The 14,156-nt window shown below is 44.5% G+C and overlaps 1 protein-coding gene across 2 annotated transcripts in view; it reads left to right on the plus strand.

Annotated features, from left to right (window-relative positions):
- The first annotated feature begins 2,074 nt into the window (after positions 1-2,074).
- LOC134393679 (ras-related and estrogen-regulated growth inhibitor-like) overlaps positions 2,075-14,156 on the plus strand; it is a 37,007-nt gene continuing 24,925 nt past the window's right edge. For both annotated transcript variants that reach the window (XM_063118741.1, XM_063118742.1), the window contains exon 1: positions 2,075-2,241. In XM_063118741.1, the coding sequence (XP_062974811.1) occupies positions 2,145-2,241 (97 nt within the window). In that variant the 5' untranslated portion in view covers positions 2,075-2,144. The remainder of the gene's footprint in view (positions 2,242-14,156) is intronic.

Below are 14,156 nucleotides of genomic sequence, written 5' to 3' on the forward strand. Positions count from 1 at the left end.
AAATGAGCCTGTTTCCGAAATCTTTCACTATATTTAGCCAATGAATGAAGTCACAGCTATGGTCAACAATTGGCCATTGAAAGTTTCAGAGTGACCACTTCTCTGCAGAGGGGACTTCCTGGTTCATTTTTAACCCTCCCACCCCCTTGCTTCTTTTGGAGGAGGTCTACCCTTGTGAAATAGTGAGTACTGCCCATAGAAAACAACTGGGCTATGACTGGGCAGTAGTGTGTTCAGTCCCAAACAGTGGGCCTGTTCAGATGACACTTCAGGCTCTGTGGTTAGTGAAACTGTGATTCTCCGGGGTTAGCACTAACCACAAGCCGTGCTGTCGCACACAATACTTTAAGCCACAGTTGGAGCCACTAACCCTGCTGCAGACAGTCCGACTAGGGTTAAGGAGTGAGCAGGGTTTAGCAAAACGCATCACACATGACACCTTGAACTCTGATGCTTAACCAAAAGCCTTAACCAGCAGGGTTTAAAATGTCTTCTGAACACGCCCAGTGCGTAGTAGAATGACAGGAGTTTATGTTATTATTTTTAGCTCAGGTCTAATTTCATGCAAAAAAGTAAAAAAAGAGAGCTTTCCTTCATTAAATACTTTGTGCATTTAATCTCCTTCTGACTTCATTGTTTACAATTTTCTAACCCCCCTCCCCACACCATGTACTGCATATAAACATGAAAATCCTCATAATACTCCTTGCATCTGATGAAGTGAGCTATAGTCCACAAAAACTTATGCCAGAATAAACCTAAATGTTTAAGGTGTCACAAAGCTCTGTTGTTTTTGCTGTTAATAAAGTTTCTTTGAATTGATATTCATGTGGACATTAAAGGGATATGGGTGGCATATGAGAAGCATTTTTGAATGTCGAATATGAATGATTTGGTGTCAATCTTCAGGCTCCCTCCTCAGGGTACTCCATAAGATATATTTGTCTCTAGTGCACCTGCACAGTAATGCAATGTCCAGTTGGCCATTTTATATGCTGGGGTGGTGGTTAGTATGAACAAAATATAAGACAAAGCTGTTTTTCTAGTATAGAATTATTTATTGGTGCGTTCTCTTCCCCTCCTTACTGTTTTATTATGATTTTCTTAGAATGTAAGCCTATGCGGCAGGGTCTTGCTATTTACTGTTTTACTCTGTACAGCACCATGTACATTGATGGTGCTATATAAATAAATAAATAAATAAATAAATAATAATAATATTTATGTTTTGCAATTCCTCCAGGAACTAAAGTTCTCCCCGTTTTTATCCTCACAACAATCCTGTGAGGTAGGTTAGGCTGAGAGGGAGTGACTCAGACCATCCAGTGAGAAATGCGAGGCAAGGTTGGGGGACAGCACTAGCTCTGTTATGTGTTGTGTCCTGTTTCGCTGTTGTGGCTGAATGAGGCTGTGAGTCCATCTATGCCTGTCTGACTGTCTGTCTCTCTGTGTGTGAAGACAGAGCGCGTGCGAGCGCTTCCTTTTGTGTTTGTTTTTCTCTGTCTCTGCGCTGCGTGTTGTAAAAGGGTACGCTTATGTCTGTATCTGAGTTCTTACCAGGAAAGAGATATTAGTCTTTTGCTTCCAGGAAAGCATGGAAGATGATTTCCAATAAAATACATAATGGGAAATGTTTTTGCATTATTATTGAACATAGTTGACTGCGTGTGTGCATGCACAAATGTCATGTATGAGTTTGGGGGGCAAAGTAGGGCCCATCATGGCCTTGATCTGTTCCTGCCTTCCCCTCGTGCCCAGTGAAGGAGAGAGAGAGAGAGAAAGAGAGACTTCTTCGGGTTATCGCACAGAGGGCAGCTTTGCGCCACCCACGATCCATCTCCTCGTCTTCTTGAGGGGGTGGCGAGGAGGACTCTTTCTCTCTCTTTTTTCTGCGCTCTCGGGGGCTGCTGCGATCCCAGAAAGAACGGGCGCGTCGTCGGTCGTCGTCGGTCGTCGGCAGCAGCAGCACAGCCCCTCTTGGGCGGAGCTCGCCTCTCCGCTTCTCGCACGGACGCCGACGCTGCTGCTCGCCCGCGAGTTTAGTGGCAGAGCCGGAGCCCGGGCGCATGGAGCTCCCAGCAGCAGCAGCGCTCTGACCGTCGGCTGCCCCCACCGAGCGCGCCTCCCTCGCCGCCGCCGTCGCCATGAGCTTCCCGCGGCCCCTGCGCCGGTCCGTGAGCCTGAGCCCAGGGCGGACCCTGAGGCTGGTGGTGCTGGGACAGGGCGCCGTGGGCAAAACAGGTACCACTCGGCCACTTCCTCCGGCGGCGGGTTTCCTTCGCAGCAGCTGAGAGAGAAAAGCGGCACTTTTGCCCTCCAAAGCCCGGTCTCCCTTCCGTCCCCACCCAATCCGGGCCCCTCCTTCTACGTGAGGACTGACTTGTCCTCTGTCTCTCCCCACGCTGAGGAAATCGCCCCTCGCAGGCTGGCGGCGACGGCACCTCCTCCATTGCACTAAACTTTCCAGACCGGATCAAATCTTCTCAGGGACGCGGGGTTGTTGTGAACCAAGCGGCGCAACACCCGCGGAACCAGCGCAGTCACAATTGCCCCGGGTGGAGCGGGGGTGGGGGAGGGCTCGGGGGGGGGGACATTTCAGTTTCCCTCAACGATTCAGGGCAGCGGGTAGAGCCCGTCAGCGTGGCCCACGTGGGCTGGGACCTCCTTTCCTGCCGCAGCCCCTGTCGCCCTAGATTTGCAACTGGAAAGCTTCGTCGTGAATGTACTGCGAGGTCTGGGGAAGGAGCTCCGGTCCCTCCCCCCTTGCTGCTGCTGGCTCAATTCGGAGATTGTTAAGGGGAAAGAAGCGCTGAAAACGTCCCAGGGAGTAATCGGGTGGGCAGACTGCAGGAGTGTCAGATCTTTTTCCTAGAACCCCCCCCCCCCCGCAGGTACACTGGCCAGAGCCAGGTGCAAAAGGCAAACACGTGGAATGAAAGAACAGGGTGCCTCTGAGCATGTTTGGAGCCTAGGCATTTGTTTTGAGTACCTGAACTGAACTGAGCTCACCGTCCCTTTTACTCAAAAAACCACCCCTGGTTAACTCGCAAGCTTTCTTCATTACGGCAGCTTGATTTAGGCGGGAAAAGTAATTTCCCAACTAAATTAGGCGACTTGGGAGTCAGACAAAGATCACTGATGTAAAAATTGTGGAGTTGCTCTGAATCTAACCTAGATTGTGGGGCTGGGACCATGTGTTACTCGCTTCTTGTGTTAGCGGAGGGATGAGCCGGTTTCAGTCTTGTGTGGTCTGTTTTGATCTTAAAACACACACACACAACAGACTCCCCCACAGCTCAGTAACGTTTGTTAAATTTACAAAGCAATATCACATATTCAGGCTCTTTTTAACAACATGAAATTGATGTGTTAAGTGATCCTGAGTTTATAGCTGCTCTTGCTTGAGAATATAAGAATTGTCAGGATTAGATCAGTGACTGCATTCTTTACCAGGATCCAAGCAATAAGGAGGCACCAGGACAAAGCAGTGTAACAGAAACTGGCTCCCAGTTGGTTGCTTTGCAGCTATTAATTTATTTACTTTTTATTATTGCATTTTAATCCCCCTCTTCCTCCAGGAGCTCCGGGCAGCATGTATTTTGTGTCTCCCTTTTATCTTCACAACAACACTGTGAAGACAGCCCCAGGCCATTCAGTGAGTTTCATGGGTTGGGCAAAGATTTGAACCCAGATCTCCAAAGTCAGACTCTCTTATCTGCTGCCCTATGCTGGCTCTTGTTTTATGTTCACCATATGCCTGGGGTCACTGTATGAGCTTTATGACTGTGGAGGGATTCTAAGTTAGACCTTCTGTATCCTTCTCCAACACTCTCTCTGCTGACTTGCCCTTTTGATTAGCATTAAAAAACCACCTTTAAAAGCATGTGTGGAAATAATCTCCTTGCAGATTCACTCATGCATTTTAAGTGTGGAAGGGGATAAAAAGAAGGGGCTTATAATGCCCCCCCCCAATACCTCTTTGCATTTACAAAGCAACTTTGTCATTAAAAGGATCATGCCCCCAAATCCTTTGCTGACTGAAAGGGAAATGAACATCGCTCCTCGAATCCCACACATCTTTCTCACACACAAGATTTATCCTTGCAATGTATGCTTCCCCCTTCTCCCAATAGATTAAGCCTGCTTTAATCTATGGCCAACACCTTGACTAATTGTGCCTCAGTTCTAGCTAGAGCCTCCCAGCCCCCTCCCCTCTGCCTTTTGCTGTCTCTGAGGGGTAGGTAACCTGGTACCCTCCAGGTGTTTTGGATGACAGCTCCCATAATCCTTGACAATTGGCCATGCTAGTTTTCTGGGGCTGATGGGAGTTGTAGTTAAAATCATCTGGAGGGAACCCAGTTACCTACCCCTTTTCAAACCATATAAACTTCTTTTCCTCTCTTTCTTATTCCCCCTAACGGCCCCCTGCAGAGCATTCAAAACAATCCAGCCAAACTCACAGCACAACTATGCTAGGTTTATGGGGATGATGGGAGTCGCAGTCCAACACATCTGGAGCGGCCCAGGTGGTGGAAAGCTGTCGAAGATGCATAAAACCTCCCAGAGAGCTTTGGTTATGGGGTGGTATATAAATGTAATAAATAAATAAATAAATAAATAAATATTGTTTTTGCTTCAGCAGACAAACATGGCTACCTTTCTGGGAATTCATTTCTACTAGGAGTGTTGTTGCTTCCATCCTGGCTCAATTTACACCAATCCTCAGTTTCTTTCAAATGAAACAATACTCCACTTCTTAACACCACCAGTGCTATGCATTCCCACTTCCTTGAGTGGTAAGATATTCCAGGGGCAGCATTACCTGGGTTAGGTTCCTTTGGATGAAAGAGCACTGGAGACTGTAGGTTTGCTTTATTTGCACATTTACAAGCAGAGTATGGTGGGGCTAACTGGCTCTTAGAAACAACCAGCAGATATGCTCCCCCACTTCTCCAGGTTGCATCTTAATTTTCAGCTAACTCCGCTGGGAACTCTCAATTGTCTCTCCCTGCTAGTGAGGACAGGAAACCATCCACAGGTATTCGGAAATACTCTGCTTCTTTTGTCGGGTCCCTGACTAGGGATGTATGAGAATTTTGTTTTTGTTTGCAAAACATGAGAGCATGCCCCGTTTGCAGCTGCAAGTGTGAGTGTGAGCACATGTCTGCCAAAAAATATTTGTAACTTGTTGAACATGTGCTCATGTTTGTCTTGCTCCCAATTCCCAGTTCAATTTGCGCAAATTTCCTCAGCAGGCGAAATCAGGCCTGCTTTAGTCCATGGAGGATATTTATACAAATTTGGAGAGATTTGCGCAAAGTTCCATTCAATTGCTACTTGATTCGCACAAGTTTTTCATTTGCACAAAGCAAGCAGCAGCAGGTGCAAATGGGAATAGGACATGAGATGAGCAACAAGACAATATCACTTGTTTGCCCATCCTTATTCCTGGCCATGGCTGGATTGTGTCCCAGGATGACACCAAATTATTTAAGGTTCTTAAAGCACAAAGGGATTGTGATGAGCTCCAAAGGGATCTCTCCAAGCTGGGAGAGTGGGCATCCAAATGGCAGATGTGGTTCAATGTAAGCAGTGTAAGGTGATGCATGTTAGGGCAAAAAAACCCAACTTCAAGTATAACCTGATGGGATCTGAGCTGGCGGTGACTGAACAAGAAAGAGATCTTGGGATTGTGGTGGACAGCTCGATGAAAATGTCCGCCCAGTGTGTGGCAGCTGTAAAGAAGGCAAAGTCCATGTTAGGCATTATAAGAAAAGGAATTGGGAATAAAACTGCCAGTATCTTACTGCCTTTATACAAATCTATGGTGCGACCACAATTAGAATACTGTGTACAGTTCTGGTCACCACACCTAAAAAAAGATATTATAGAGTTGGAAAAAGTGCAGAAAAGGGCAACTAAAATGATTAAGGGGCTGGAACATCTCCCCTATGAGGGAAGGTTATAACAGCTGGGATTGTTTAGCTTGGAAAAGAGGCGGCTAAGGGGAGATATGATAGAGAATTATGCGTGGTGTGGAGAATGTAAATAGGGAGACATTTTTCTCCCTCTCTCAAAAAAATACTAGAGCCAAGGGTCATCCCATGAAGCTGATTAGTGGAAGATTCAGGACAGATAAAAGGAAGTACTTCTTCACACAGTGCATAGTTAAATTATGGAATTTACTACCACAAATTGTAGTGATGGCCACCAATTTGGATGGCTTTAAAAGGGGGTTGGATAAATTCCTGGAGGAGAAGGCTATCAATGGCTAGTAGCCCTGATGGTTATGTGCTACCTCCATTATCCGAGGCAGTAAGGCTGTGTGCACCAGTTGCTGGGGAACATGGGTGGGAGAGTGCTGTTGCACCATGTCCTGCTTTGTTGGTCCCTAGTCAACAGCTGGTTGGCCACTGTGAACAGAGTGCTGGACTAGATGGACCCTCAGTCTGATCCAGCATGGCACTTATGTTATGTCACTTCCTGGGGGCTGGATAGTGCGTCCCTCCCCTTCTACTCTAGGAAGTTCATCAGTTGATAAGTTGTATTTGTAAATGATCTATCACAGAGGCAATGCAACAGATCAAACTGCTATTATCACCTCTCTTATCTCAAACCTGGAGCAAGAGCTCATAAGACAAAGTTTTGTCTCAGACCAAATCACCAGTACCCTGATCAAGTCATTTCACTTTTCTGTGCTTCTGTTTCCTGTTGTCTCTTTAGTGTCTCTGGGTTTTCTTTGCATATTTCATTAAGAGGGTGCATTATTTAATGAAAAGGGAACTACATAATACCTGGGAATATGGATGAGTGGCTCTGTCAGGGTCCATCTTGTTGGTTCTCGGTTTTTCACTGTAAAGATAATTCTGTTCTGGTTAGGTATGAGGTTCCCGCCCCCTTTCTTCCAGAGATCCATACCTATTTTGTGCACATTTTTCAAATGTACACATTTTTGTATGCATGCACTCACTGACTGGGTTCGGCCAACTCAATAATCAGCAATGAGTTAAATAGTCAACAGTGGGTTAAATAGTAAACGGCTGTTTATTGTGTTGTCTGTTGGGACTTTTTCACACCACAGTTGGTTATTTGGCCTAAATAACCAACGGAAATAACAAACACTGTGCAGAGTTGATTTTTTGAATATATTGTGTCATATGTTGGGCACCATTGACTATTTCATCACACACAGTTGGTTATTTTCAGCAACGACAGAGTCCCCTGGCAAGAGCAACCAAAGCGATGGCTGCCACTCTAGGCCAGCCAGCAGAACTTGCAATGGCTGATGGGATACCAGTGGGAGGACTGAGCAGGGGGATGCATCAGTCAGACACACAGTTGACTAATAGTCAACTGACGCTGGCCTTATTTCACACCATGGTTGATTATAATCATGTCGTGTGGGGAGCACCCTCTCGATGATCAACTGTGCAGTTGACTATTAACCCACCATTTATTGTGTTGTCCAAATGCAGCCACTGACTAAAGTCTTGTTTGTATGCATGAAAGAATTATATGCAGTTTTATTTGCACATTTTCCAAATGTGTGCGTGTTGTCAAATGCATTTCCCCTTTTTTTCGTGGAACTCATCACAAGCTCAGAAATATACAGATTTCCAGCCACAAGTTGCATTTGGTTCTTCGTTTAGCTCCAGGGGGTGGAGATTGGGTTAAGCCATTTAAAAGAAAATCTCAATGGAATGAATTTCTCACTCATCTTTACCTGGGAATATGTTGGTGCTCCACAGTAGCCTACTCGCATGTCTGTTTAAACTGTCCTGCTACTCTTACAAATAAGAACTTACTATAAAGCTAGGTGGGTAAAGCGTTCTTGGTGGTAATTTATCATTCTTCCGTTTTTGAGTGTAACACTACTTAAAGGAAATATTTTACTCCATATGTGTCTGTTATGAAGCACTAAAAGGAAATATCTCTTACCATAACAGATAACAGTGAGGGAGTGAGACATCAATCTTGCAAAAGCTGTTGCAGGTGTATCATTCTTGTCCTCCAGGCATCAGTGAAGTAAGTTGAAAATGATGGGCTTGAACATTTACAAAGGGTATTGAGAGCTAGTTTAGGTGGCTGTAGGCAAGCTGCTCCTTCTCACCGTTTGCCCCACATCAGTAATGCAAGGGGTGACAGTGCTGACCTTTACCATATAGCAGCATTCCCCAACCTGGTGCTCTCCAGATGTGTTGGACTACTGGCAGGCTGGGTGGGGCATGCTGGAAGTTGTAGTCCAACACATCTGGAGGACACCAGATTGGGGAAGGCTGCCTTATTAAGCTTTTATGAGGATTACTGAGAAGTAAATAATGGGAAGTGCTTTATTTAAATGTTAAGCATATGAGTAATCCGAGATTCCTTTCATAGACATTTTCTCTGGGTTAATGAACTGTTTAAAAAGTGAGGTGAAAAGTACAGGTTGCTATCTCGAACTATGGTAGAGTCTTTGCTTCTCCTCAACTCCTACCTCAAAGCAATTGCTTACAGTGGTGGACTTGGCTTTCCACTAGTTCAGTGGGGGCAATGTGTTTAGAAACATGCTAATTACTCTTGTTTAACCTGGCAATTAAAGTAAATTCTAGTGTAGGAATTGAGAAACCTTGTGGGGTGGGGAGCTCATGCTGGCAGTGCAGGAGCAGAGCCCCATCCGCCTTCTCTCTCTTTCTACTACCCCCTTTTCTCCCTCCCTCCCCCCCCCCCCAGTGGGACAGGAGTTGTTCACACTACATTTATTTATTCATTACCTTTATATATCGCCCAATAGCCAAAGCTCTCTCTACACCATGGGTTATTTAACTTACAGGGAGGATGTAGTGCATGCAGCCACCACTTTAAATATCCAACCCCCACTCAGCGGGTGCTGTATGGTGCGAATCCAGCAAGTGTGGGTTATATGAGGGTTAAACAACCCTCACATAACCCATGCTCAGCAGGTTCGCATGATGTGAGAAACCCTGAGCAAGGGTGGCATGTGCAACGACGCCTGTGGGCATCATGGCTCACTGTGAGTTAAATAACCAGTGCTGAGCTAGAATGTGTAGACGGAACCCGTTCACGAACTTTTTGGCTTCACTGGCCCTTTAGTTCTTGGCATACACTCTCAATCTCCCTTAATAGTCCTGGGTGACTTTTCATATCCCTCAGGAACGGTGCCGTTTGAAAACATTTTTATTACTGACAGCTTTCCCCAATCATGAACATCCCCCAATCATGAGCAGCTTTGCCTGAGTATATATAAGATTTTCTGATGAAACTGGAGAAACATGCTGAGGCTGAAAATACAGCCAGCTTTTAGGTATTAGGTTTCAAAGAATTCTGCTTCCCTATTAATTTTGTTTGCCCCAGAAAGGAGGTCGTCTTCACAAGCCACTGCAGAGATGATCTGGTTTCTTTAATCACAGCCAATGTGGGGGATGTGCTTGGGCTGAAGGCACCCTAAGAACATAGTCTGCTTCCCCATAGAGTAAGTTTAATTCCAAAGTTAGCAGGTTACTTTCTTTGACGCAAGTGAAGGCGTTCCACTTTTGTTTGGAGTGTATGAAGAGAAGTCGAACAATTAAAGTGAATATTTTAGCCAAGCCTTGTACATCTTAATATTTATGTTGAGTTCAGAACTTTAATCTAGGAGGAAGGGCTATTTGGAATGTGAAAGGAGATCAGGAATTTTATTTTAAAAAGCAACCCAAATGAATAATAGCACTTCAGTAGCTCTGTCCACCACTAAGTAGGCAACCCAGATCACTTATATAGCTCTCATGCAGCTTTTGCTAATTTCCATTTTCACATTACAGAATATGTCCGTTTTGCAGCATGCCCTACTAGGAGTTGCAATTGCTGCCTTTTTAGACAAGAAAGGGAGGATGAGTTTCATGGTCAAGGGAATTTCACAGGTTGAAGACAGACATTCCGTTGCTCCCGGTGCGTCCCATAAATGTGGCACCTACATGAGGTTCTAACACTGTCATATTGAATGTGATCGTATCCAGAACCAGCAAGAGCTTCCACATGAGAAGAACCCATGCGTGTATGCTCAGACATCCACCCACTGCCCAGGTGCTGCCTTGCTTGCAACACTGAGCTGAGTCCTATGGCTAAAAGCTCTTATTATGGAGTAACTGTAAGTGGGATCCTGTGAAAAACAAAAGCAAAGCAAAGTAGCAGATGGGAACTGAAATTGCTTCCATGGTCACATGAACTGTATTTCACATAGCAGATGGTGGGATAGCTTACATACTGCAATTGAGGGGGAAATGTGTAGAGAGAAAAAGTGAGAACTAGTAGAAAAACCCAAAGAACTAAGGTCCTGTGGACCTGTTGTAAAGTTAAATGGTTTCATCCGTCAATTGCAACAGCATAAAGCTGTTACTCAGTAAAAAATATAGGGCTTTGTCTAAACCAGTCTTCCCCAACTTGGCACCCTGTAGATTGTTGGACTATAACTCCTATCATCCAGCATGGTTGGGGATAATGGGAGTTGTAGTTCAACACATCTGGAGGGAGTCAGGTTGGAGAAGATTGGTCTAACCTTATAGCAAGCGACATGGTCATGTTTCCAAGCTGCCGTGGTGGTGGAAGCCTGTTAGATTCCTATGACCCTAGCCCTTTTCAGACAATATCCAGGCTCCAGTGAACATGTAGAGGGCCAGAGCAAGATTTCACCCACCCCAACCTCTACACCTTCATTTGAAGGTTGGAACACAGATTGCATGGATACAATTGTATGCATTTAAGTAGAGTGACCATATGAAAAGGAGGACAGGGCTCCTGTATCTTTGTTGCATAGAAAGAATTTCAGCAGGTGTCGTTTGTATATATGGAGAACTTGGTGAAATTTCCTCTTCATCACGACAGTTAAAGCTGCAGGAGCTATACTAGAGTTACCATTTTAAAAGAGGGCAGGGCACCTGCAGCTTTAACTGTTTTGATGAAGAGGGAATTTCACCAGGTTCTCCATATATACAAATGACACCTGCAGAAATTCCCTTTTCAATACAACTGTTAAAGATACAGGAGCCCTGTCCTCCTTTTCATATGGTCAGCCTACATTTAAGGCTCTACATCAGCCTTCCTCAACCTGGTGCTGCCTCCAGACTTGTTGGACTTTAACACCTATAATTTCCAGGTTCCTCTACACAATGAGGAACCCTGAAAAAGCTGCAATTCAGATTGCCTGAAGCAAACCATACATGCATTGGCTCTGTTGTGACAATCTTTAGTGGCATTCATGAAGGTTGTGGTGCGGCCAATGAGCTGCTTCCCCCATTCCATGTGTCCATTGAAGACAATATCGTCTGAAAAGAGTGTCACCCTTTTCATTTCAGCCCTCCGCCCCATCCTGTTCAGCATGCAACATTTATGAAAATTACAAAAATAGAGGGGGAAACTGACTCGAGCTATGGCCTAACACTTTTCCGCTGTTGTTTGCCCATTCTGGGAGCTTTCATTGCTGATCTTTAAGATGCATCAGTTGAGATGCCAATTAATGGTTGAGTACCTGGACACTATTTAAGAAAGGTCAGCAATTGTTTAGAAACAGTCTCTAAAAAAGAAAAGGAACCTGTCCATCCAGCTGTAACCATATTATTCACCATATTTAAGTCCATTTCTGTGGTTGTGATACTGAATCAGGTCTAAGCACTACAGTCCTTCATAAATATAGAAAGCTGCCTTTTCCGGAGTCAAACCATTAGTGCCATCTGGCCTGTTGGTCTTCAGCTATGGGGCGGTATGTAAATGTAATAAATAAATAATTAAGTTGGTGGGCCAAAATCCATGACTGGATTTTAATAGCCGTGCTATCACCATATAAATATATGGGTAAAAATTGGGTCCCAAAATGCATGATTAGGCTAATGGGAAGATCTGGAAAGCTTTAAGATTTACCAATCCAGCTCAATGTGGTCTGCTCTAGTGTGATGGGTAATACCTCTCCAAATCTCATCTAGAGATCTTTCTCTGCCCCACTAGCACAGATTCTCATAACTGAGTTGCCAAAGTTTGTCCATGGGAACAGAACTTACAAACATGAATACAAAGCATGCTCTTTCCACTGTGACCTGAAACACACATTACTTAAAGCTGTAGCTGCTAGTAAGCACAGTGACCTTCATCTGGATTGGGACCCTAGCTTGAGTGGGTGGGGTAGGCAGCCTTTAATCCTCCGCCAGCTATGGTCCAATCTGGATCACACTCCATCACCACCCCACCTACAATTTATTAAAACAAGTGGATCACTTATTGGCAATGTATATATTACAGCCACCCCCAATCCAGATTGAGATTGCAGCAGGATAGGAAGGGCTAAAGCTCCACCCACAACCCGTACACTAGGGTGCAATCTGGATTAGGACCCCTGCACTTATTCTAAAGTTTTTAAAAATGTAGGTGCTAGGTATATTTTTAAAGTAATGTGAGAGTTATGCTGCTGGTGTCACAAATGTTTCAATTGTAGCTTGTGGTGTTAGGAAGTCGCATTCTGGTTGTGGTGATCCACACTGAGACAGACCTCTGTCTAGAAAGGTTGCATAAGCTGTCAGCAAGCAAGTCCGGCTGGGGCATGGAATTGGCTTGTCTTGGAGCCATGGGGAAAATGTGTCTCCCCACATCCTTTTCCTGGCTGGGACAGAGAGCTGATTCTTATGTTCATTTCTGATGTGGAAAAGTAGCCACAATGCCATTTTGTATGTGTGTGCGCGCACACGCACGGGGAGCATATTTCTTGGAAACTCCTGAATAAAGGAACTTGCTGTTTAACAGCATTTTATTTTAGAGATGTTTTATTATTATGTTTTGCAATTGCAAGCCTTTGCGAGAGTCCATTGATGGAAGAGATCGGGGTGGTTATAAATTTCAAAAGGAAATAAAAAACTAGATTCTATAAAGCTAAAGCTGTGAGTAACTGAAGTGGAAAGGGATTTTCCTTTTACATCGGAATTTTGACCTGATACAGTTTCCTTAAAAATCCTTTCATTTTTGAGATAGAAGGTGTTGCTTAGAAGACTCGGGGCATTTTTTATATTGCTAGGACTCAAAAGCATTCACAGTTGTTAAAAATTGAGTTATACAGAAATTTGTGATGAGGTTGACATAGTATTTTATAGCTACTTAAGGCTGCAATCCTGTGCACATTTACCTGGGAGAAAGCCCTATTTAACACAGTGGGTATTAATTTCTGATTAAACATGCATATCATTGTTCTATAAGCATCCAGTCCTTAAGTTTGTGAGGTAGTCTTGGATTTCTTGGCTAGAATTACTGACATTGTTCTTAGTCCCATTGCTGATAGTATGAACACATCTGAATTTGGGGTGTTTGGAACTTTAGAAAGGGAAGATCCACTGGATCAGCCATTTACTCCATGTAGAAGTACTAGTGCTTTATAGTGAGAAAACTCATACTACGAGATCTCACGGGACCTCTCAATTTTAGAAGAATTCCACAAGACCTGCACTAATTTGAGCCACAAGATGAGAACATTTAGAATAAGTTGGAAATATTTGTTTTTTCTTAATAAGAAGCGGCAGTTTCTCATTCCCAAATGTGCCCTTGGGTCCAAAAAAGTTGGGGGCCTCTATCCTATCCCGTTTGGCCACTCTTCCAAAATGGCTCCATTGGCCTAGTTCCATGCATAAGGGTCTGACTGGATCAGGCCTCAATTGGGAGAAGGTAAAAGGATTGTGGGGGAGAGGTGAGCAGGATAAGTTGCAGTTGTCTCATCTCTCAGATAAGCAGCCAATCTAAACGTAAAGAGGGACTCTCTCCAAGTTGCAACCTGGCAACCCTAAAGGCTTTAGTTTGATAACAAGGGTTCCTTGCAGGATTATTCAGTGGGGCCTCCAACATGGAGCCCATGGGCACCAATAAGCCCACTGATACTTCTCTTGACTCCCCACCAGGCTCCCCGCCCTTCTAGATTTTTATTTTATTTCTTTCTTGTTTAGCTGGGATACTTGAATGCTGCAAAGTGAAATGCTTTCCTTTAGCACCCATTATTTGGGTTTTGAAGCTCAGACCCCCACCTGTGCCAAGTTATTTTTCTTTTAGTCTCACCATTTTGCCTTCTGGGAAATGAGTGTTCTGTGGCTGACCATGCCCACCTTGGCAGCCATTTTACAAAAGGGCAATTCTCTCTAGTAGCCTTTTTGTGA

This window comes from Elgaria multicarinata, chromosome 2 (assembly GCF_023053635.1).
Source record: "Elgaria multicarinata webbii isolate HBS135686 ecotype San Diego chromosome 2, rElgMul1.1.pri, whole genome shotgun sequence".
Classification (NCBI taxonomy): Eukaryota; Metazoa; Chordata; class Lepidosauria; order Squamata; family Anguidae; genus Elgaria; species Elgaria multicarinata.